Below are 25,303 nucleotides of genomic sequence, written 5' to 3' on the forward strand. Positions count from 1 at the left end.
GTAATGAAGTCAGGCTTAGCAGCCTGTAATTGCCAGGGTCACCTCTGGAGCCCTTTTTAAAAATTTGCATCACATTAGCTATCCTCCAGTCATTTGTACAGAAGGTGATTTAAATGATAGGTTACAGACGACAGTTAGTAGTCCTGCAATTTCACATTTGAGTTCCTTCAAAACTCTTGGGTGAATACCATCTGGTCCTGATCAATTATTGCTGTATCGTTTATCAGTTTGTTCCATTTGTTTTATTTTTTAACAAGGTGGATCATCCATCCCCAATCACAATCCATCACTTGACAATCAAACACCTGGGAAAGTATATCTGATTAACACAGTCATCATAGAGAAAACTGATGATGCTGTGTAAACAAGTGTCACATTCATGGCCAAAGCAATGAAATGTTAACGTCTTTCAGGTTAAAAAAAAATAGGAAACACACAAATATTTTTCCCTTTTTGAATTTGAAACTGATTATACTTATAGATCATGCAACAAAGGGAAGATGAAAGTCAAATGATAAATTCTGCTTGGTAATGTCAAATTCTTACTAACCGAATAATGCCTTTGTGATCCTCCAACTCCCAACCGGCTTTTAATACAAAACTGGACAAAATACTTGAGAATATGCTAGAGAGAACAATGGGTCTTTATGTCCTTATATGGCTATTACATCTGTAACCTAATGAGTTCTATAATATTGGGAAGAGTTTAGCACAGACCTAGACATGTATCTTAGCAGCAAGCCTTTACAAAGACATGGGAAAATTTAGGGTCCTAGTTCTGGTTTCTGTTCATTTCTTGTTTTAAATTCTTCCACACATTGAAGGGTGACTTTTTTTTTCCATTAGGGGAAGGAAACAAGATAGAGTTTTTCTTCATTTACTTAGGAGACAGCACCTATAAAGTTTAAAAAAAAAAAAACATTCGAGACAGAAAGAATCATAAGCAGGGGACAGATCCGGCAGCAGAAGCTTGTTGTCGCCAATCCCTCAATTTGAGGATGATCTCTACCCAGATTTACATATGGGTCCTGAGATGACTCAGGAGTCCGATCCTGGAATCACAGCATAAGCTATTAATTTAGCCAGTGACAATGATGGAGCTGCAGCATTCTTCCTCTGTCTCTCTTGTGGGTTATGCAGCAGCTGCACTACACATTCTGGCATCATGGTTTTCTATATTAACTACTATGCGTAGGTTTGACCCAGGAGGTTGGAAGAAGAGAAAGGGAGGGACTGTACTGATAGCAGCAAGGCTTGCAGCAGTGAGTGCTCATTGACTATGACTGATTAAAATACTTTAATTAAGTTGTCAAGAAATAATAAATAGAAATAAAAGAAATAAAAGATAATGGCTTTTAGTCATTTCTCACTCAAATGTAACTACTACTAGTATCTCTCTATCTATTACACAGATCAGGATAGAATAGCCTCTTCACCTGAAGCCAGTATTTCTCATCTTTCACTAGACATTGTGAGTCTATTGCTTGGGCTGTGTTTCTGCCTGATTCTTTTGATATGAGCTGTTTAGTTCTTTTCGTAGTAATTGGAGCTGTACAATTACTACTTATGATCCATGATTGTATTTTTTACCAATTGCCACCCAATAGCAACATTAACAACGCAAGGTTTCCAAGGTACCTTCCAGTTGCTGTTTTAAACAGCATGTATGCCAGTAGGTACCTTATGAGTGACTTGATTTATAATGAATCCAATTCCAGTGGGTATCAGTCGATCATACTGTGGTTTTCCATTTTAATTTGAATTAGTTTTGAAAACTTCCTGTGTAATTGGAAGATAGGTTCAAAGACATATAAACCCTTTTCCTGCTTTCCACTGCTAATATGAGGAGGTCATATTTTTCTCCATCACAGGTAAGTCTGTCTCTTGACTGTGGCAAATATATCTGTTGGCAAATGTTGATTCTTCAAGATCAAGGCTGAGATATTGCTCTGTGCTTTGAAGAGGTGTAGCACAGAACTTACAGTCTAGGACAGGGGTGGGCAAACTACGGTCCATAGGCTGGATCCGGCCCCTCAGGACTTTGGATCTGGCCCATGGGATTGCCCCATCTCTCAGAAGCAGCTGGCACCACGTCCCTGGGCGTTGCTCTTGTCTCCAGGCACCACCCCCCACAGCTCCCATTGGCTGGGAACGGGGAACCGTGGCCAATGGGAGCTTTCGGGGAGGTACCTTGAGGCGTAGCAAGGGCAGCGTGTGGAGCCCTGTGCACCCCCGTCCCTCAGGGGCCACGCAGGGATCTGGTTCCGGCCACTTCCCAGAGCGGCACAGCATGGGGCCAGGGCAGGCATGGAGGGAGCCTGCCCTGGCCCTGGTGGGCCCCGCTACCACCCCAGAGCCACTTTAGGTAAGCGGCGCTGGGCTGGAGCACGAACCCCTCCTGCAGCCTGCCTCCCAACTCCCTGCCCCAAGCCCCCTGCTTGCACCTCACACCCTTCCTGCACCCCAGCTCCCTACCCTGAGCCCCCGTTGCACCATGCACCCTTCCTGCACCCCAACCTCCTGCCTTGAGCTCCCTCCCACAGTCCGCACCCCTGCCCTGAACCACCTCCTGCACCCCAACCCCCTTCCCTGAGCCCCCTCATACACCCCACACCCCTCCTCTGCCCCAAACCCTTGCCCTGACCCCATTCCTGCACACTGCACTCCCTCCCACACCCCTGCCCTAGCCCTGCATACAATTTCCCCATCCAGATGTGGCCTTCGGCCCAAAAAATTTGCCCACCCCTGGTCTAGGGGCAGAGGGGCCTGTGGTGGTTTTAAGCCACCTTTGTGCCCCCCTGGTGGTCTGTCTAAGTTATGACAGCCTGTCCCCAGCTGCATGCGAGTTGCAGCACTTCCCAGAATCTCTGTAGTACTACATGCTGCTGCTCTGTTCCCAACACACTCTTCCCACCCCCAGCACACCTTCTAAGGCAAGGCCAGTACGGGGGTCCTTGGAAGATAACATTACAGCTGCCTTCCTCAGTTCCTAGATCAAAGGAATCCTCCCCCCATGCAGAACTGGTTTTAGAGCCCCTTTACACTCCTCCATTCCTTTTCCCAACAGAGAGGGGGTGAGGATCTCACCAAATGAGTGTGCACTGTATCTTTGGGGGGAGACTCTTATCATAATTTTTATGGGACCAATGTGTGCTAGATACTTTACAGGCACAGATGTTTCCTTCAAAGAGTTTACAATCTAAATGTAATTTTTGCTCCTCAGAAGTGCTGAGTGCTTGGAGTTCCCATTGACCTCGGTGTGGTACTTAACATCTCCAAAACTTAGGTCATTTATAGAGGTGCCTAAAAATAGATGGATTAGAGCTTGAAATCTTTGGCATAATCTGACTGAGACATTGACCCAATTGTCATAAATTGTGATATTTTGCTATTCCTGTTATGAAAAACCACAGTTACACAACATTAACAATCTAAAGTGAATGTGAGCTTTTTTCTAATCTCCTCCTTAATTGCATTGTCATTCATTAGTACTTCATGTCGGTAGCTGCCATTTAAAAAGTCAGCATTTTTCAACACTTCCCACACAGTGGTATCTTTATCCATGTTTTTGCTTTAGACTGAGAATAGGTAATAGCTCTGGTAGATATATCTCATGGCACATGTTGACTTTGGAACAATAACCATTGTTCATAATTCTGTGCAGAAAAAAAGGGTATTTGGGGACGAATTTTAAATGTGTAACAGGTGTATCTGATTGGCTTTCAGCAGTAGATCTGAAAGCACTTCACAATCTATGAGAGCTAGGTGGTGGGTATTTATTTATTTATTTATTAATAGCCAGTTGCATATGTACATGGTTCACCTCTTTACCCAATTTACATGTACTATTAATGGGGTTTGCAAGCAGAAAGGGTGCGTGTTTGTTTTTAACTATGTAACTATTCCTCCTATATTTACATATTTGGATCTGGGTGTTGATTTTTGTCAGTGATTTTGAGGTAAAGGTTTTTCATTGAGAAACCAGGAGCTGGATTATCTGATCACTGAGAGGGACTAAGAGGTCAGAATCTTGCTGAAACTACCAAATTAAGAATCCCACTTCCAATGAAAGGAAATTTTCAGCTGGTGTAAAGCCAGCAGTGCCCACTCCTGTGCCAAACATTCTCCATGTTGGGTTTGGGAGAGAGAGCTCCATTATGCTAATTCACAGCTGCAACACAGTCCCTTAGGGACCATAACAGTTGCAATTTAGAGTAGTCCAAAGGCTGCTCTAAGTTACATGGAGCAGTTTTAGAATCACATCCCTACTTGGCCCCAGATCTTTTCACTTTTTCATACTATTATACCATGCTTTTATTTGCAATTTTTTAAAATAGTTTTCTGAATTTTGTTTTCTTGTTTGTTTGTTTTTTTAGCGCATACACAAGTAATAATCCATGGGTGAAACTAGGGACAGTCATGCTATCGAGATGCCCAACTGAGCAAAAAGAGAATACGGGAAATGAAATTTTGAAGATCTGTCGTTCTTTGTATGAGACTAAGCACATGCTCCCCGTAGAGGTGAGTTGTAACTTCAAGTACCTTGCAGATATACCTGCACCTTGTACAGTGGATGCAGTATCACTGTTAAAGCTCCTTATATAGCTTCACTGGCTGCACTTGAGTACTATTTGGCAAAAACTATTAAAGATAAACACCAGTAACTTGCCACTTCTTAAACATAGAAAGTTGTCTGTGAGGAAGTTGTGAAATATTTGGGCTTTAATTAGCTTTTATTTTACAAGCAATTCTTCTTTACAAGTACTCTAGTATTCCCTCTTCCTAAATTAATTATGTGTACTCTCTTCCATACAAGCCTCTCTTATGTCCCAAAGTGCCACAGCACCTCATACTGATGCATCATAGCCTAACCATACCAGGTTTAAAAAAATGATTAAAAATCTTCACACTTCTCTGGAATTATTCCCAGACATCTTCTTTTATTATCCTGATTCATCCTTTACAGTGAGATTCACATAAACACAGTCTTCGTTCCTGAAAATAGCCAACACGAAAATTATGTGCAGTGTAATGGAAACGGATCGGAAGCTTCTTTTCACTTTAATACAAAACCAAGAAGTCTCTTGTAGAATTTGAAGGGCAATACATTGTAAAACAAATGGGACACTTGTATTTATGCAGCTTAAAACCCACTTCTGGGACTTGCTGCCAAAAGAAGGCAGTAAAGCAGAGTGCCAAATATATTTTGTGGAGAGAGCCAAATTTAATTTTTAATTACAGTGCATGGGATAGATCTACAAAGGGCCCGATGGTCATCATGAGTAATACTTTGTATCACAAGTAGTTCTGATCAAAACCAGTGGGATTACTCCTGCAGGAAGGTACTATTCAATCTGATTAAGGGTGGCCAAACCAAAGTTAAGGTTCTAGGGTGGAATTTTCTAAAACGTCTAAGTGACTTATGAACACAAATGTAATAGAAAATCAGGGTTCTACCACAGCAGATCTCCTCCTGATAGGAGGGTTACACCAAGGTCAAACATCGATCATCTCTTTTTAGTTAATAAAGTTACTGTTGAATTCAGCATCAGTAAGGCCTGGTCTGTGCACAGTTTTTATACTGGTATGACTGTTTCAGTTAGAGGTGCAATTTTTTACCAATATAATTATATCAGTACAACCCTTAGTATGTGCATGTTATACCTTGTATAAAGGTGTCTTTATATTAGTGTAGCTTATTTTCCTCTCCATACGGAAATAAAGTGCGTTTATACTGATATGACACACTAGGAGGCTGTACTGCTTTAACTGTATCAGCATAGTTAAAAACAACATAACTTTTGTGCATAGCAGTTAAAGCAGTACAACTTTTGTGTATACAAACCTTTACTGTGGAAAAAGTAATGTAGGGTAATTTAAGAACCATTGCTAAAACTATTTGATCAAAACTTGCATTTTGCAGAATCTATCATTGGAGCCTATTAAATACTTTGAGTGGGGAGAGAAGCATAGATCAGCTGCTTTTTTTAAAAAAAGATTGGCTAACTTTCTGACCACCAGTAACGTTTGTGGTTCTGAAGTCTAAAGACAATAATTGAAAAGGCATTTAAACGTCAGGATGTTCACTGATGACCGGGATGTTCACTGAGGTCAGGAAGAAATCTTTCTCTAAAGACACCATAATTGCAGGATTGCTGGAGGAACCAACTAGGAGCCATGCTCCTCTTGACCTGCTGCTCACAAACAAGGAAGAATTGGTAGGGAAGTAGAAGTAGGTGGCAACCTGGGCAGCAGTGACCATGAGATGGTCGAGTTCAGGATCCTGACAAAAGGAAGAAAGGAGAGCAGCAGAATACAGACCCTGGATTTCAGAAAAGCAGACTTTGACTCCCTCAGGGAATGGATGGGCAGGATCCCCTGGGAGGCTTATATGAGAGGGAAAGGAGTCCTGGCTGTATTTTAAAGAAGCCTTATTGAGGGTGCAGGAACAAACTATCCTGATGTACAGAAGGAATAGCAAATATGGTAGGTGACCAGCTTGGCTTAACAGTGAAATCTTCGGTGAGCTTAAACACAAAAAGGAAGCTTTCAAGAAATGGAAACTTGGACAGATGACAAGGGAGGAGTATAAAAATATTGCTCGAGCATGCAGAGGTGTACTCAGGAAGGCCAAAGCACAATTGGAGTTGCAGCTAGCAAGGGATGTGAAGGGTAAAAAGAAGGGTTTCTACAGGTTTGTTAGCAACAAGGTGGTGGTCAGGAAAAGTGTGGGACCCTTATTGAATGGGGGAGGCAACCTAATGACAGATGATGGAAAAAGCTGAAGTACTCAATGCTTTTTTGCCTCTGACTTCACAGACGAGATCAGCTCCCAGACTGCTGCAATGGGCAGCACAGTATGGGGAGGAGGTGACCAGCACTCAGTGGTGAAAGAACAGGTTAAGAACTATTTAGGAAAGCTAGACATGCCCAAGTCTATGGGGCCAGATCTAATGCATCCGAGAGTGCTAAGGGAGTTGGCTGATGTGATTGCAGAGCCATTGGCCATTATCGTTGAAAACTCGAGGCAATCCGAAAGGGGGGGGGGGCAGTATTGGACAATTGGAAAAAGGCAAATATAGTGTCCATCTTTAAAAAAGGGAATAAGGAGAATCCGGGGAACTAGGAGAAGGAGAAATGGTCTCAAGTTGCATGGGGAAGGTCTAGGTTGGATATTAGGAAAAACTATTTCACTAGGAGGGTGGTGAAGCACTGGAATGGGTTACCTAGGGAGGTGGTGAATCTCCATCCTGAGAGGTTTTTAAGACCCATCTTGACAAAGCCTTGGCTGGGATGATTTAGTTGGGGTTCATCCTACTTAGAGGATTGGACTGGATGACCTCCTGAGGTCTCTTCCAACCCTAATCTTGTATGATTGTCACTTCTGAGTCTTATGCCTCCAGGAGTGAAGATCTTAAGAGCTAGTAGACTTTCTTGCATGGCTCATGCTGAATGAAGAACACCCAGGTGTGAGAATTCTATGTGAAATCACAGTAGCAAAATTTACAAAGTAATTTTCCCTTCCTTCTGCACCAGTGCATATACAGTACAGCATTGATCAAATTGGCTAAGTGGGTTAAAAAAAGTCCTGCCTTTCACTGATGACAACTACTAGTACCGGAAGCATATACTAGACGTAGAAGGCCTTGTAATGGCAACTTAACGTTTTTAATCAAATATGGCACTAGCATTACATTCAGAAATCCAGCTAAGGTTGTGACTGTGTTTTCATTTTGTATTTCAACTGTAAATGTTTGCTCTTGGCTAAACCTCAGAATGCAAAGTCAGTAGTTCAAGAACAATCTTCTTATACAAATATCATAAAATGTGTGTGGATGTTCTTGAATTATGTTTAAAAAAAACTCCAACATGTGTCTTTAAACATAAAATGTTCCAGGTTAGATATAGCCATTCCATAATGTAGGATAAGCTTCTTTAGAACCCAATTCAGCCAGGCACTGAAGCATGTACTTAACTTAAAGCACTTGAGTATTCCCACTGGGATATAAGCATGGGCTTAACATTAAGCATTTGCTTCAGTGCTTGGCTGAATTGGGACCTTAATTTTTAAGAAGGGTGTATTATTACTTCTGTCTAAAATACATAAATAGTACCATTTTAAAATTAGTTGAATATGTATATTTGTATTACCAAGATTAATACTCCCAATGATTAAGGTACTAAATATGGCTTTACATTAAAGACTAACTACAAGGAATTATTGGGGCTTATATGTAATTATTTTCAGCACCATGTGGTATTCTATGTAAAATTTTGCAAAGGATGCAAGTTGATAATAAACATTTTTGTAGAAGGGCTAAAATACCTGTTTGACCTGAAATTTATTTGTTGCAAAAATACTAATGTCAATACCTACATTAACTGCATTTGCAAATTGACATAATCTAATTGCATTTTTTCTGTAATATTTTAAATCACTTCAATAAGAAAGCAAATTGTAATTCAGCAGTTCCGTGTTTTAAAAACACCTTTTCATTTTCCTAGTCATTGGCTTTCCTAGTTATTTCCTAGAAATGCTCACTGTACCTAATTATGTTTAACAGTGTGCTTAAATCATCTGCCTTTCCTTCTCTCCTCCTACCACCTTAAGGTACAAAAATGTGATGGGGGGGGGTTCTTTTGAAAGCTTTTTTATAGTTATATGCTGTTCCCTATGGCACTGCTTCTTCTCTTATGGTTTTGATGGGTTTTCAGATATCAAATGTTACCAGAACTATAAACTTGCTGTTACACTCAGGTTGTGCATCCTACAACCCTCAAAATTTATTTTTCCTAACATAAAGGGGTATCCATGGTGATAAATTGTGCTTTCCAGGCACAGAGGGACTTGTAGAATCATAAATTGCTAAGTTTGCATTCTGTAATCTCCTTAGTATGTTGCTGTTTGGCAGAAATGAAGGAGAAAATCAAAATATCAAAGGCTTAATGGGTGTAATATTTTTAATTTTGCCTCACCCTTTATAGTCTTTTCAATACTGCTCTTCACCTGTTCCTGTATTGTTAGTTCTCAATGAAAGCAAAGCCTGTCAACTGCAGACTTAGCCATTGCTTAAGTTGATAAACACTTATGACACACTTCTGTCTATTCTTTGGCAACAAAAGACGAAAATCTCCTCAGTGTGTTTCAAACCTTTTGTTTTCTCCTTAGGCTCACCAACCTCTGCTTAGCTGCAATAATAAACAAAAATGTGTTACTTGATATCCTAAGGAGAAGTTTAGTTGATAGCAAAGTGTACCAGGTTCTCAATTTTTGTCTGCTGTACTGCAATGCAGGCAACTGGTGAATGCATTTGGAAGATGTTTTGCTAGTAGTCCTGTGTCTGCTGTTTTTTGTGTGTAAACTCTTTCCTGATTGAGCTTTGCTGGTGATGTGCTTGTGTAGACAAGACAAAGACGTTTTTACTACTGTGTCATTTAGTCCAGCTCTGAACAGTGGAAGTTTGCAAGATTTTTTTGTAACTACCATGAACTTTACCAAGCACAGTGTAATTTTATAGTTATGTTGCATTCTGAGGTATGCATCACAATTAAATTAATATTTTGCTGTCAGAAATGCAGTTGAGGGGGGTAACTGAAGAGTGCCTGAACAAATTGGCTGGGAAAAAAGATGTCAGTAGATACCGTACTTTAAGATCTCAATCCGTAACAGCAATCTCATGTATGTAATATGTCCATAATACACCAATTTATCATTTTCCATTTTTTTTTAAGTTAGAGGAGATATAACTACCCCAAGGGTGTGACTACATTTAGCAGCACCTTTTGGGCACCAGATTAATCAAATTTGAACTTAAATGTTAAAAATTAAACATTTGAGTTCCCTTTTTAGATTGTAAGCTCTTTGGGGCAGTTGCAGTGTCTTTAAGTGTTTTTCTGAAGCATAGAGCATGTCTGTGGATGTCTAAAATGATATTGTAATAATATCTATGTTATATAATGCACAGACTAACCAGATGGAGTACTGTTGTTGTGTGATTTCCCTCATTGTTCTCACTAGAAACAAAGTATAGCAGGGAGGGATCCGAGTAAACTATATCTTTGAACCTGGTCACTCTGGACAAGTTAGTTTGTTGTTCATAAAGGGAAAGTTATCATTTGGTTTTTGAGGTAAAGTAATCCCTTTTTAAAATGGGTCAGTAATTCATTTATACACCATAGTAGATGAATATATAAGATACATGTATAAGATAAAGACTAATAAATGTTCACATTGTTACTAACCACAGTAGACCTAGATAAGGGTTTGGAAGTAATCCTACTCGGTGTTTTATTTTTTTAAGCATCACTTTCTGTTGCCAGCCTCAGTATGAGGACACACTATACCAAAATTGTAATGCCAGATAGTTCATGCAGGATAATAAAATATGGAAACTCATATTAAAATGGAGAAACTAATATACTGCATCAGAGCTCAGTAACAGACATTTGACAAGATTTTTGGGATAGCTTTACAATGCTGGACTCTGATATAAGGAGCTGTTATATTCCTTCTTTATTTTATTCCACCTTTATGACTATATAACTGAGTTACAGAAATGTCACAGATGTGTTACCTTACATCTTATAAAAAGAACAGGAGTACTTATGGCACCTTAGAGACTAACCAATTTATTAGAGCATAAGCTTTCGTGGGTTACAGCCCACTTCATCGAATGCATAGAATGCAACATATAGTAAGATATAGATATATATACATATATATATATATATATACACACATACAGATAAGTTGGAAGTTACCATAGAAACTGTGAGAGGCTAATCAGTTAAGATGAGCTATTATCAGCAGGAGAAAAAAACTTTTGTAGTGATAATCAGGATGTCCCATGTAGACAGTTCATAAGAAGGTGTGAGGATACTTAAGAAAATAGATTCAATATGTGTAATGACCCAGCCACTCCCAGTCTCTATTCAAACCCAAGTTAATGGTATCTAGTTTGCATATTAATTCAAGCTCAGCAGTTTCTCATTGGAGTCTGTTTTTGAAGCTTTTGGTTGCAAAATTGCCACCCTTAAATCTTTTATTGAGTGGCCAGAGAGGTTGAAGTGTTTTCCTACTGGTTTGTATGGTAACGTCCAACTTATCTGTATGTGCATGTGTGTGTATATATATCTTACTATATGTTCCATTCTATGCATCCGATGAAGTGGGCTGTAGCCCACGAAAGCTTATGCTCTAATAAATTTGTTAGTCTCTAAGGTGCCACAAGTACTCCTTTTTGCGGATACAGACTAACACGGCTGCTACTCTGAAACCTTACATCTTGCAGTTTGCAGTGTTTCAGTGACCACAGCAAAAGTATTAGTCCCACAGAGAGCAGTGATTGCTCCATACTTCTTTCAGTAAAACTCTGTGAGGGTTGTAATAAGTATTCAGTGCTTGCCTTGTTTCTCAAAGATTCTACTTACAACCCTGTACTACACCCTTTTTTAATTTGTGCTTTCAAGTTTCCAGACAGGCTTCTTTCCACTGGGAAATTCATTTGTTTTAAAGGTTTTATTTCCATTTTGCATTTCACACAAGGTTTTTCATAAAATTTTGTGTGCATAATGTTACTAAGTATCTCCTGAGTTCTGACAGTCTGGGGTTACTTTTTGTTTTCAGTGTACAAAGGAATTATGTTTGCTGCTGCTTAACCAGTCCCTCCTGCTGCCATCCCTGAAACTGCTAGTAGAAAGCAGAGACCAAGATCTGCATGCATTGGCACTGGAGCAGATAACAGCTGTTGCTAAGGTATGAGCAGTTCAATTAACTATCCTTCATAGTTTCAGGTAATAAAATAGCTTTTTTATCTTCATGTAGGAAGTAGAGTCTCTTGAGTGCGTTGTCATTATTAAGATTTTCTAAAGTTATTTTGTCTTCAGCCATAGGGCTGATAAAGATCCTTTATACATTCTAAAGAACCCACAAACGCTGTTAGTTTTAATTATCTGGCTACCCATTTGTAAGTTAATGTGGTGGAACAGAAACTGCTATGTTTTACAAAGTATATTTTTTGTAGGTCTTCATGTTTTAGTTCTTTTAAAATAACTTAATCCATAATATTGCATAAAACTTGCAATGGCCCACTGCTGTAGACTCTTCCATACACATGGTGGGATTGTTTATTCCTGTGGAGTTTATTTTGCAAATAATTGAATTTATATTAACAGAGTCACTTCTAACTTTCCTGAAAATTCAATCTTGTTGATGCTGATGTGCATTTTTCACACACAACACAGGGATTTAATCTCACTCTAAGTGCAAATTTCAGTGCAATTTAAACTATAGCATTGACCAACACATCAGTAATGCCTCTAAACCATCAAATTTTGTTTCCGTTTAATTCCTAATGAGAATCTGGGATGGTGGGATATCTTATGTATCTTAATGCTTAACTCTTTTTGCTATCCCCAAAGTAAGTGTATGTCTGTCAATCATATGTATATATATGAAAAAGTAGGTAAGCAACTGTGTGACACAAAGCAAAAATTTGATCAAGGAGTTCTTGTAAACGCTTAATCTGTCAAACTCATGAAACTATCATACTAGAAGAAGCTTTATCATCAAATCCCAAGATTAATTTTCTTAGCATATCATTTTTGCTTAACTTTCTTTTTTGTAACATCAGGTTACAACGAAAGACAGACAAAAACCAAAATCATGAATCTGTCAATGCTCAAATTTGTTTTTGTGAGTGTAATGCGGCTCGCCGGGGCTCAACCCTCTCCAGGACGGCAGGGAGCTACACCGGCTCTCGACACACGGATATTGTTTGGGGAAATTAGTCTGACTGCGGGAGTCTCCCTCAGTGGCCCTTGCGACAACTGAAACAAGCACCATAAGCCCGGACTCTAGGTCAGGGCGGGGCAACAATAAGTCAGGTGCTCAGGCCTTCTGGCAGGAGCTGAGCAAACAGTTCAATAGTAGCAGGCCAGGCCCTGGATCAGGGCGAGGCAACCAAGTCAGTAGCTCAGGCCCTCAGGCAGGGGCTGAGCAAACAGTTAAATGTTAGCAGGCCCAGGCCTCTAAAGGACCTGGAAGAGGGGGAGACTGCCACCCACGAGTGGTGGGGTGGGACGCAGGCCCTCCCACTCCACTGTGTCCCAGCCCGGGGCCCTAGCAGCAGCAGAAGACCCGCTGCTGTGTCAGTGGGGCTCCTGGCCGCAACACACTGTCACAGGCTCTGGCAGTGCCTCAGCCAGACTACGGTCGGCTGCCCCCGGGCTACTTCCTGATTCCCCCTCTTGGGGTACCTGGGTCCAGGCGGTGTCCTCCGGGACGTCCAGCACCATGGGTTCCTCCGGGTAGCGGGCAAGCGGCAGGTCCAGCAACTCCTCCGGGTAGCAGGCACAGGGCAGGTCCAGCAACTCCTCCGGGTAGTGGGCACAGGGCAAGTCGGGCCAGTCCTGGCGTGCACCTTAGGCCGCGGGGGCTTCCCAGTTGCAGGCCAGGCTGGAGGCGTCTGGCCTCCCCGGTGGCTGGGCACCCAGTGAGTTCTGAGGGCGAGCTTTTATACTTCTGGGTCGCCTCCTGACCGTCTGAGGGGCCGGCTCAGAGCTCCCTAGCTCCGCCCACTCCGGCGCCCGGATGGGCTCATCCCTCTCCGGGGCAGCAGGGAGCTACACTGGCTCACTACAGTGGGGGAAAAGGTTGATTGAGAATCAAAAACCTATATCCAAACTTGCTCCTATCATTGTCATTTTCAGCTCAGTCTCTTCTTGCTTTCAATCCATTTTTGGTTTAAATCCATTTTTGAGTTCTTGTTTAAAGGTACCTAAGTTTCCAAGGTCAGTTAATAAGATTTCAGAAACAAAATCCTTGTAAGATTTACATAAAAAGTTTCTTTGTGAAGTGTTTGTAGTCTATGAACCCATACATAGACAAAGACTGACTTGCTTTTGTTAAAATCACTAAAATATATTTTTAAAAAACCCTGTAATCTTCATTTCAAAGATACAAAACCCATTGATGTAATTGAAAAAATACTTATTTAGTTGCTGTGTATGTCCATCAGGTTATTAGTGAGAGTATAACAGAATGATGTAGAATCCAGTATTCACAATACCTCCTTGTAATTTTCTACTCCTCAGTTTCCCTCAGCCTTATAATGCTTTCAGGGGATAGAAATTGCCAGGGTATGTGCTGGAACATGATGAGAAGCTGCAGTTAGAAAATTTAGCCTTTTTCACTTCTATGCCAGATGTGACAAAAATCTGCCCGCCACAGAAAATATAATAAACAATAACGAATTTTTCACAATTTCCATTGTTGCCATAACCTGCAGAAACCAGGACTTACTGTTAAGCAGATCTGATAGATTTTAGGGAAAACTAGCTATTGGAACTTTCAAAATACATCATACAAGAAGGTTCATGTGGAATGAACTTTCTGTATGCTGTTAAGGAGAGCTAACCATGGCTTCTCTGCATTTACTTATTAATCTACAAAATTTTCAATAGAGTCAGAATTATACAGTCTACAAAGAATTTTTTTAAAGTTCCATTAGGAATCAACAATTGATCAATCATTGGATGTACACAGTCAAGATTCAGCTTATGAAGTTAACACAACACATGATTAATTCTCTCAAATACTGGTCCTGGAATGCGAATGGGAGCATAGTTTATTTCTCAGCCTTTTGAAGATTCTCCTTCAAGATTTCCATTTACTGAGTGAATTATACAGTTGGCTCTCCTCCTGTCTACCTTATCCACCTTGATACAGCAAGTCTTAACTTCCTTTTCTAGAAGAGAGAGGTTTGCATAGATAGAGCTGTGTAAATCCACAGATATCCACATCTGCGGACCATTTTTGCAGATCGTGGATTGGAGGCAGTTACAGATTTTGTATCCATGCAGTGCTCTATGTATGGACACATTTTTAGAAGACAGAGTTCACAAAGTTATTTGAGACGGAACTCATGTTGAGTTTGGATATGCACACATTATTACTTACTGTCAAGGTTCCTCCCCCACTCTGAACTCTAGGGTACAGATGTGGGGACCTGCATGAAAACCTCCTAAGCTTACTTTTACCAGCTTAGGTTAAAACTTCCCCAAGGTACAAATTAATTTTATCCTTTGTCCTTGGAATAACCACTGCCACCACCAAACTCTAACTGGGTTTACTGGGAAACGTAGTTTGGACACGTCTTTCCCCCCAAAATCCTCCCAACCCATGCACCCCACTTCCTGGGAAAGGTTTGGTAAAAATCCTCACCAATTTGCATAGGTGACCACAGACCCAAACCCTTGGATCTGAGAACAATGAAAAAGCATTCAGTTTTCTTACAAGAAGACTTTTAATAGAAATAGAAGTAAATAGGAGTAAAGGAATCACCCCTGTAAAATCAGGATGGTAGGTACCTTACAGGGTAATTAGATTCAAAACATAGAGAATCCCTCTAGGCAAAACCTTAAGTTACAAAAAAGACACACAGACAGAAATAGTCATTCTATTCAGCACAGTTCTTTTCTCAGTCATTTAAAGAAATCATAATCTAACGCATACCTAGCTAGATTACTTACTAAAAGTTCTAAGACTCCATTCCTGTTCTATCCCCGGCAAAGCAGCATACCAACAGACCCTTTGTTTCTTTCCCTTCTCCCAGCTTTTGATAGTATCTAGTCTCCTCATTGGTCATTTTGGTCAGGTGCCAGCGAGGTTACCTTTAGCTTCTTAACCCTTTACAAGTGAGAGGATTTTTCCTCTGGCCAGGAGGGATTTTAAAGGGGTTTACCCTTCCCTTTATATTTATGATACTTACCAAACACATAAGAAGTGTTAGAGAAAAAGCAAGAATACAGTGGACATCACCACTATAAAAAGAGATAACAATTCCTTAGAAAGAAACAGGTTAAACTGTTCAGCTCGTGTTCATCTTCAGAGCATCAGAGTCAAGACAGAAGTTCATGTGACCAATAGATGTTGACTCTGGTAGTACCTCACGTTGGCTGGCAGGTTTCCTTTGACACTCAACTGGTCAAAAACTGGGGTGGCCTGTGGAATCTTGGTCTTCCCTTCAGTTTAGTCTAGGGAGAGCAGGGACACTGGCTTTTCTTAGTGTTATGGTGGCCTGAGAGGATCACATCTGCTTCTGTGTTTTCTTTGACCTTTACGGTTGCAATTCTAGCTTGTTCCACCCCTTGGCACCTCCCCAGAGACCCTCTGAGCAAATCAAGGAATCACAGTGTGACGGGTTGCCCCCTCCCCTCCGGGTGGCCACTTGATGTACTGGGATACCACTGAGCCCGCCTGTTCCACCAGCCTGGGCTCCCTTACACTATCTTGCTGAGCCAGGCCCTCAAGCCTCCTCCAGCACACACACAGGTAGGGACACACCCAGCTGCAGAAAGACACTGAAATCAGCACTGCAGGGGTAGGCTTCAGCTAGGGAATTGCACAGCACTTAAGTGCACACCCCCTTTGGAGTGTAAATCCAAAATTGTATCATCTTACGCTGCACAGAGAACTATGCAGCATAAGCTCATTGAAATTCGCCTCCTCCTTCAATGTGGAGGAAGATATGCACAGCTTCCCCTTCCTTCCCCCCATTATGAATTCCACAAACTGGTTTTAGAGAAAACAAAAACAAGTTTATTAACTACAAAGGATAGATTTTAAGTGATTATAAGGGATAGCAAACAGAGCAAAGCAGATTACCCAGCAAATATGCAATGTAAGCTTAAGATACTAAAGGAACTGGTTACAAGTAGTAATTTCTCACCCTAAATGTTGTTTTAGGCAGATTGTAGAGGTTCTTGAAGGCAAGATGCTCTTGCCTGCAGCTTAAAACTCCAGGTTTTTCTTTCACAGTCCAGGCACCTTCCCAGCCTGGGCTCAGTCGTTTCTCCCCCACTTTGATTTTGTTTCTTGGATGTTCACAGCAGTCATCCTGGGTGGGGATTCAGTGAAGAACGATCGCTGATTATATCAGTCTCCTGCCTTAAATAGGTTTTACAAATGGCAGGAATTCTTTGTTTTCCAGTGTGGGTTCTCCCCTCACAGTGGAAAAATACTGGTATGCTATCATGGAGTCCATGATACCGGTGACTTGATCACATGATCCTACAGTGTCAAACCAGCCATGAGTCAGTTTGTAGCATCCCAGAAAAGTTTTTCAGGAAGGTGGGAGATTAGCATCTTCAAAGACCTATTGTTCTCCTTAATGGTCCAGACTCACTGCATTCTGTCTGGTGGATGTTCCCCAGGTACAAACACTTTTGTAGTACAGATGTATAGTCAAGATTCCTAATTTTAGATACAAAAATGATACATGCATACAAATAGGACAATCATATTCAGCAAATCATAACCTTTCCAGTGATATCTCACATGCCTTATCTTGTACAAAACATATCATAGTTATGCTATAATCATATTATAACAATATTTCTATGAAGAATATTGGGTGTAGTGTCACACACAGGTCTCGTGCCCCAATAAGGTGGTCCAAGCTGGGTCAAGGGTGGGCAACCTTGACCTTTGGAAAGCCTCCCTCCTGCCGCTTTTGCTAGTGGGTCTTTGACCATATCGGTCACTAAACCACAAGTCTGATATACGTCCAAAATATAAAAAACCATGGGATTAGTGGGAGATTACTTCATGGATGCAGCTTCAATCCCTACCCCTTTGAGCTGAATTGGAGGGAGCAGAAAGTGCCAGATTCCTCAAAGTCTCCACACATTCTGAACGTGATTTCTGGTGTAATTTGCTCTCAGCAACAAGGCGAGGAGACAGAGATGCCTTAGATCCTCTTAATATAAGTCCCACTTATGATAAAAAAAAATTACAATTTATATTCACTAAAGAAAATGGAAGTTTATACACTAGGCCAGTGGTTCTCAAACTGTGGTCCGTGGACCACTAGTGGTTCACGAGCTCCATTCAGGTGGTCCGCGGATAGTTCCCTCTAAGGTGCACGCCTGGGCTGCTGCACATGGGAGAATGAATGGCCACCCCCCTAATTAGTGGAGTCGCACAGGCATGGCTCCCCTGTTTAGGTGCCTGGACCCTGGAGAAGATGCACATGTAAGGTGAAGTGATGGCCTTGGGGGGAAATAGAGGGTAGATGGGAGAGGGAAGGGCACATCCATCGCATTAGAAAGGTAAGACTACTGATATTAAAATATGAGTTGTGTGCTTATATTTATAGAACAAAAAATGTTAATTGTTTCTTTTATATACAGCATTTTTCTCCAAAGCGCTTTACAATAGTTAGCTAACGGTACAAACAACATTTGCAAAGATCATTAAGTGGTCCACCAAGACCCTCAGCAATTTTCAAGTGGTCCGTGAAAAAAAAGTTTGAGAACCACTGCACTAGGCCTCTCATATAGGCCCATTTCTTTCACACATTGAAGTCAATGGGAGTTTTACTGTTGACTTCACTTCAATTGGAGTAGGGTTTGGTCAGTGCCTGAAAGTTTAAATTTATAAGAGATTCTTGGCAGTATTTGAAAAGCAGGTCATACAGAAGAGGCTACCATTATTCTGTGTAAATCTTGTAGTGTTTGGAAGTGTTTTTGTTGCACTCCAGAAAGCATGCCTCCTGCTAGTTATTTTTCACTCTCATAATTACTTTAGGTGGAATTTTAGTAAAAGATTGTTAGCCAACGTATATGCTATGTATTAGAGTCATTAAATTAATATTGTAGAGAGTATAATAAGTGATATAGTTGCAGATTGAATTGTGCTTTATCCAAAATGCTTTTCACTCATGCTAAGGAATATCCCATAACTTTTTTCAATAGCTAACCTTTGCTTTTGGTAAGAGGAAATACAAAACCTATCATAGTACGAACACTATGCCTTGGGTAGTTAGAGGATGCCTGCACTGACACCTGGAATGTGGTAGTCAAAACAAAGATAAGAGAAAGGTACAGTATAGCACAGAAAAACAAGATAAGAAGCTTGTATTGACTTGTCTGTTAAGGCTTGGGTGATGTACAGAATGTTCACTACCTTGTAAAAAGGGCTACTATTAATATGGATAATCTCAAATGCATATTTTTGAAACAAAGGTGAATGCTGCAAGATTGCTATGTGTTGTGTTCTGTTGTCTTTGACTAATAACCTGGTTAAACTTAGGCTACATGGTTTCTTGAATATTTTTAATAACAAACCACAAGTGTAGTCAAGCAATTGGGTTTGGCTATACTTAGTTTTCAGATTTGTTGCAGAAGGCCAATTCCCATTTACATTAAACAGGGAGGGAAATATGCCATCTGGCAAAATGGAATAGTCAGATTCCCTGACATACTGCGAGCACAGCTCACAAACATGGCTGTGAAAAAAATACAGCAGTTGCTTGCTAGTATGGATGTATTATTTAGTCATTTGTTGTATGATGCTGACAGCTTTATGGATGTTTACCGTTAAAAGGATGATGCTGAAGTGCTGATCTAGGATTGTACAGCCTTTGCCGACAATAAAACAGACAGTTTTTTTTAAGCTTTTCTGAAACTGCACACCCCTATTACTGTGTAACCTTTTGCAAACTGCCAGTTCCATCTTTCACATACCAGAAATAACTAGACTACCCCCTCACAGTGAATATGGTGTATGAATAATTTAAAAAACTTTATCTTAGTATAGCCAGTTAAGTAGTTTATGAATGTCAGTAGGATTCAGAGCTTCTCTTTAAGAGTTGCTTATTTCTGAGAACACTTTCAGTGTTGTCTTCTTTCTTATGTCAGCATGCAAAGGTTCAGACTGATTTACTCCTTATAATACAATAATTCTATAGACTATTTGTAGCTATACTGGTAAAGCAGCCATAGATTGAGAGCCTATGTAGTCAGCAAAAAATGCTGCTTGTACCCAAGGGACTTGAGTTGAAAGTGGCACTTGAATATAACTTGTTTTCTAGTTAGTCTAAAATAACTGTTGATATTTAGCCTACTTACATATTTTATATTCATTGTTGATGTACTTGGATACATCCTTTATATTTCAAAAAAATGTATTCCTTTTGTAACAAAAAATTTACAAAAAATGAAGTTTGGAAAATAAAATGGAATTTACAGTTATTTGTTTTCAACTAATTCTGGGTGATTGTGCCAAAATAATCAGCTCCATATTCCTTGAGATCCTCTTCAACTGTGTAACTAGCCTCTTCCTTCATTAATGACTGTTGACTTGCAACCTGGTTTATCAGTTTCTTCTTTATTGGAATCTTTTTCAAACAGTGTGTGTATGGCCAGAAAAGTGACTGCAAAAATATCAGCAATTTACTCCAGAGATTTAATCCCTGTGTGTCCTTGAGCCATACCTGCTCAATTCAGGGACAAAACCAACATCTAACCTCTGCTAACAGTGCAAAACTAATACTTACATGGAAGAACAAACTCAGTTCTGTTCTCTCTGATGCACCATCAGCAATAGTATGTTGTCACTAGCATGCTTAGATGTTATTAATCAACAGAAAAGGATTAAACCTCACTCTTTATGGTAACATTTTCTCCACTGATAACACTATGTATCTCAGCAACTACGTGCCCAATAGACACCAGGTCGAGCTACCATAAACCACTGAGGTGAGAAAGGCATTCCTGTCCACCCCTGTTCTGGACTGTGTCCTTGACAGCACGTGGGTAGATTTTCAGAGAGCAACACACCATTTCACCTCAAATATTTAGTGAATCTCCACTTGATGTTTTGTGTTGTATTGCCTGCATCCATATAGGACTGTTTTAATGAACTGGGTGGTCTAAAGATGTAATAGCCAGGAACTCCCAAGTCCTAATCTTTGCCCTGTCACACTGTGTGCCCTTGAGTTTGTTACACTGCTTCTTGGTTTTGCATGCTATGGAATGGGATTAATACTATTGATGATACTACTCATAATACTCATGAGGAACTGTGTGCACTAGCTAGTATTTGTACAGCACTTTACAACGTGCTATATAAAGGCTAGATATCATTGTATACAGTCTCTGAAAGTGATTACTAAGGCCTGCTAAATTTAAACCTGCATTTTATGTCTTTCTTACTGTTGTTGTTATTTTGCTATGTAAATATTCACCAAATCAGTTTATATATGTTAAATGAAAGAACACGACATAGCTTTGGTTGGGAAAACAATTGCTTTGGCTACAAGTAATTCAATACTGAGATATTACACTTGATCTCTGACCAGAAAAAGGGTGAATTAGTGTGTATTTTAGTAGTTGTAGGCAGTGTTGTTGCAGTCCAGTTGGTCCCAGGACATTAGAGAGATAAGGCAGGTGAGATCATATCTTTTATTGGACCAGCTTCTCTTGGTGAAAGAGAGAAGCTTTTGAGTTTACCCAGAACTCTTCTTCAGGTCTGGGAAACTATTTTAGGCTGTGTCTACACTACAGCTTAAATCGGCATAGTTTATGTTGCTCGGGGTGTGAAAAGTCACACTGACACAAACACCGGTGTGAAGAGCCCTATGTCGGCAGGAACATAAGTAGTTAACACATTTCAAGGGATAATTCAAGGTGAAGTGGCCCGTTAACACCCCTCCAGTCATAGAGAGGAAAGGATGGGAGGAGGGGCAGATGGAGTGTGGGGAGGGGGGTTGTTAGTGGGTTATAGATTGTTGTAATATGCCATAAATCCAGTGTGTCTATTTGGTCCTTGATTTTTAGTGTCTAGTATAGTTATGAATTTAAGCTCCCAGGCTCATCTTTTGAAAGTGTTGTGCATGTTTCCTTTGAGGATGAAGACTGATAGGTCAGCTGTAGAGTGATTGCTTTGTGAAAAGTGTTTACCCACAGGTGATGTGGTGGTTTTCTCTCTCATCATTTTCCTGTGTTCATTCAAGAGCATAGTGATTGTCTGGTTTCACCCCCATATTTGCTACTGGGACATTTAATGCACTGGATAAGGTATACTGTATGTTATAGTTATGTGTAGGATCCAGGGATCTTGTAAGGTGTGGGGGGGGCGGGGGGGATGGCGTATTTATCGTGTAGCAGTGGAGATATGTCTGCAAGTTTTTCATCTGTTGTTCTGGCAGGATCTGGTGTCACTCTGAGTTGGTGTTTCCTGGTCTGTGGGGAACTTGCTTCTGATGATGAGCTTGGAGAAGTTGGGTTATAGTTGTTAGATGATAATCCGTATATGGGTTCTAATGTGGGGTGGTAGGTGCATTTTAGCAGTTGCCTTTAAGGTGTTCGCAAGACTATGTGATTTCTGTGAGTTTTGTGGGTATTTTTCATGTGTCTATGTGTTCCATAAAACGTTGACAGTATAAATGTGTCTGAGGTGTCTGTGTGTATTGCATATGGAGTATTTGTCTCATATTTAAATGGTAAGGTTTTTGGGGGGCAGGGACAGTGTTTTTATTTTGTGTTTGTACAGTGCCTAGCACAATGGAGTCCCAGTCGGTGTCTAGGGCTACTATACGATACGATAATACAAATTATAAATAATAATTCATATTTACATGTCTATAATGTAGACATGTCTGTTCTCTAACAGCCAAAATGTCTTTAAAACCTGAAAACTAGTCACCTTACCACATCCACAAGCTGACGTGGTTCTCTCAGTGTTCTGAGCCACACAGCACAAAACTAAAATCCAGGTATAACCCATGACGGTAACTTCATCAGATTGTTTAGTGTTCTTAGAATTGTTCCTCCAGAGAGTAAGGCAAGAACTGTACTTTGAAATAATTAGCTTTGCATCCCTGGAGATAATTTCATGCAACAGATTGATAATGTGCCAAGGATTTTAAAAAAATGTATTTTAAAGATGTCAATGTGAAGAAGACTGTCAGTGAGAAGTACAACTTGTATCTAAATGAAATAAAGGGAAATGCAGGTTCGGAGAGTTGTAGCATATAGACTTGAAAGCCAGAAGGGACCATCATAATGATGTAGTAGTCTGACCTCCTGCACGTTGTTGGTCACGGAACCTTGCACACACACTCCTGTAGTAGGCCCATGACGTCTGGCTGAGTTACTGAAGTCCCCTATCTTGACGTAAAGACTTAAAGTGATAGAGAATCCACCATTTTAGTTCAAACTACTGCTGTCAAGCCATTACAAAAATTAATTGCACTTTTAATCGTACTGTTAATAATAGAATACCATTTATTTAAATATTTTTGGATGTTTTATACATTTTCAAATATATTGATTTAAATTACAACACAATACAAAGTGTACAGTGCTCACTTTATATAATATTTTTAAAAATATTTACACTGTAAAAAAGATAAAATAGTATTTTAGTTCGACTCATACAAGTACTGTAGTGCAATCTCTTTTATCATGAAAATTGAACTTATAAATGTGGAATTATTATTTTTTTACATAACGGCACTCAAAAGTAAAACAATATAAAACTTTAGAGCCTACCAGTGCACTTAGTCCTACTTCTTGTTCTCCTTTAGGGGAGTCTCGGCTTATTGAAGGGGTAAGATATTTTTATCTCAGAAAGTAAGTATTCTGAAGATGGGAGGGGTGTGAGTTGTGCAGGAGAAGGGTGAATTCTTGGTGCTGCTCCTGTATGGTTGGGTTTCTGAGCTCGCCAGGCTCACCTCCTGTCAAAAGAGGAAGAAAGTTTAATCTTAGAAATCTTCATTTAGTATTTGGGGAGGCTGGGGTAGGGAGCAAGCAATGACTTGTGCAGGAGGAGGGTGAGAGAGATGCCTTGATGCTGCTTCTGGAATGGTGGTTACTGGTACTGGGGCTCGCCTCCTTTTACTGAGCTCGGTGGGCTCCCTTTAACTGAGCAAACCCTTGTTTGCAAGGGAGGATATGGATTTTACCTCAGGAATTCGGCATGTGGCAGGGAGGAGAGGTTAGTGGCAAAAGGCTGAGCTTGCCATGCACCTGTTCTCTATGGGGTACCCCCCAGAGCGAGGGGCTGTCCAGGGGCAATGGGGCACAGCATGGGGAGGGCAGGGTGGGTGTCAGTCCTCAGAGCAAGTTGATGGTTGGGGACAAGGGTACACAGCAAAGCGGGAGGAGGGAGTCAGTCACTGTAGCAAAGGGCCGGCTGGGCGCAATGGGGCACGGTGTGGGGAAGGTCGATCCCCGGAATAAGAGGCCGGTTGGGGGCATGGTGGGGGGTGAGCGAGGGGCCTGCCGGGGGGACATTCAGGCACAGTGCATGGGGAGGCAGGGGGGAGTTAGTTCCCGGAGCAAGGGGCTGGCCAGGGGCAGTGGGGCACAGCCGGGGGGGGGGCTTTGCCCCAAGAATGAGGGGCCAGTCAGGGACAATAGGGCACAGCATGGGGGGGAGGCAGTCCCAGGAGCAAGGGGCAGGCCAGGGGCAACGGGGCACGGCAGGTCAGGATACCCGCCTCTCAGCCAGAGCTGGAATAGGAACCACTTCCTCTCCTCTCCTCTTGTTTTCCCACCCTCCCAAAGGGGATTGGGTTACTGCACCTGACTGGACACTGTCAGGTCCTCCGCAGCTGGTGCCTGTCTCCCTCCCTGCCCAGAGATATGGGATTAACACCATTAAAAAAAGAATGTGTTAATTTGGTTTTCAGTTAATTGTAGGTGTTAACTGCAATAAAGTGACAGCCTTAGTTCAATGAGTGACCCATGCCCCATGCTGCACAAGAAGACCACCAGGGTCTCTGCCAATCTGACTTGGGGGGGAATTCCTTCCCAACCAGATATCATGGTGAGTTAGACCCTGAGCATGTGGGAAAGACCTGCCAGGCAAACACCTGGGAAGAAATTGTCTGTTGTAACTCAGAGCCCCCCCCAGTGTCCTATCTTTGCCCGTCCGGAGATATTTGCTAATAGCGATCACAGATGGGCCATATGCCATTGTTTGTGATCTCATCATACAATCCCCTCAATAAATGTATCAAGTTCAGTCTTAAAAGAAGTTAGGGCTTTTGCCCCCCTCCTCCCCTTGGAAAGCTGTTCCAGATCTTCGCTCCTCTGCTGGTTAGAAATCTTTGTTGATCAGGGCTCCTGTCCTCCATTTTACCTTGAAAAATCCATCATTTCCCCTCCAAGACTCTCTAAAGTCCCTAAGGGAGGGAAGTTAGTTAATAAACCGATAATAATAAAGGGTAATTTTTAAGGCAAATTCAAAGAAAGAAGGTAGTGATACCTGGAGCCTATTATCTAAGAAGTATGGTTCATCAAATGAACATTCTCGGCATGCTGACATGCTTTATATTTTCTCTCTTTTCCTGTGTTTTAAAAAAAGAAAGAGAGGTTGGGAAAACTGTTCTACTTTTAAAAAGGAGCAACAAATTATTCTTGCACGTTTTTCTGTGTCCTACATAAAGATAAAGCACCATGCTGTCTTCTCCCACCACCTCTTTAACGAGAGAGAGATGCTTACATTTATAAG

General features: G+C 41.0%; 1 protein-coding gene across 4 annotated transcripts in view; it reads left to right on the forward strand.

Annotated features, from left to right (window-relative positions):
• NBAS (NBAS subunit of NRZ tethering complex) overlaps window positions 1–25,303 on the forward strand; it is a 374,358-nt gene that overhangs the window by 346,105 nt on the left and 2,950 nt on the right. For all 4 annotated transcript variants that reach the window (XM_037894042.2, XM_043542251.1, XM_043542252.1 and 1 more), the window contains 2 exons: window positions 4,377–4,521; window positions 11,627–11,755. In XM_037894042.2, the coding sequence (XP_037749970.1) occupies window positions 4,377–4,521; window positions 11,627–11,755 (274 nt within the window). The remainder of the gene's footprint in view (window positions 1–4,376; window positions 4,522–11,626; window positions 11,756–25,303) is intronic.

The sequence above is a fragment of the Chelonia mydas genome, chromosome 3 (assembly GCF_015237465.2).
Source record: "Chelonia mydas isolate rCheMyd1 chromosome 3, rCheMyd1.pri.v2, whole genome shotgun sequence".
NCBI classification, from domain to species: domain Eukaryota; kingdom Metazoa; phylum Chordata; order Testudines; family Cheloniidae; genus Chelonia; species Chelonia mydas.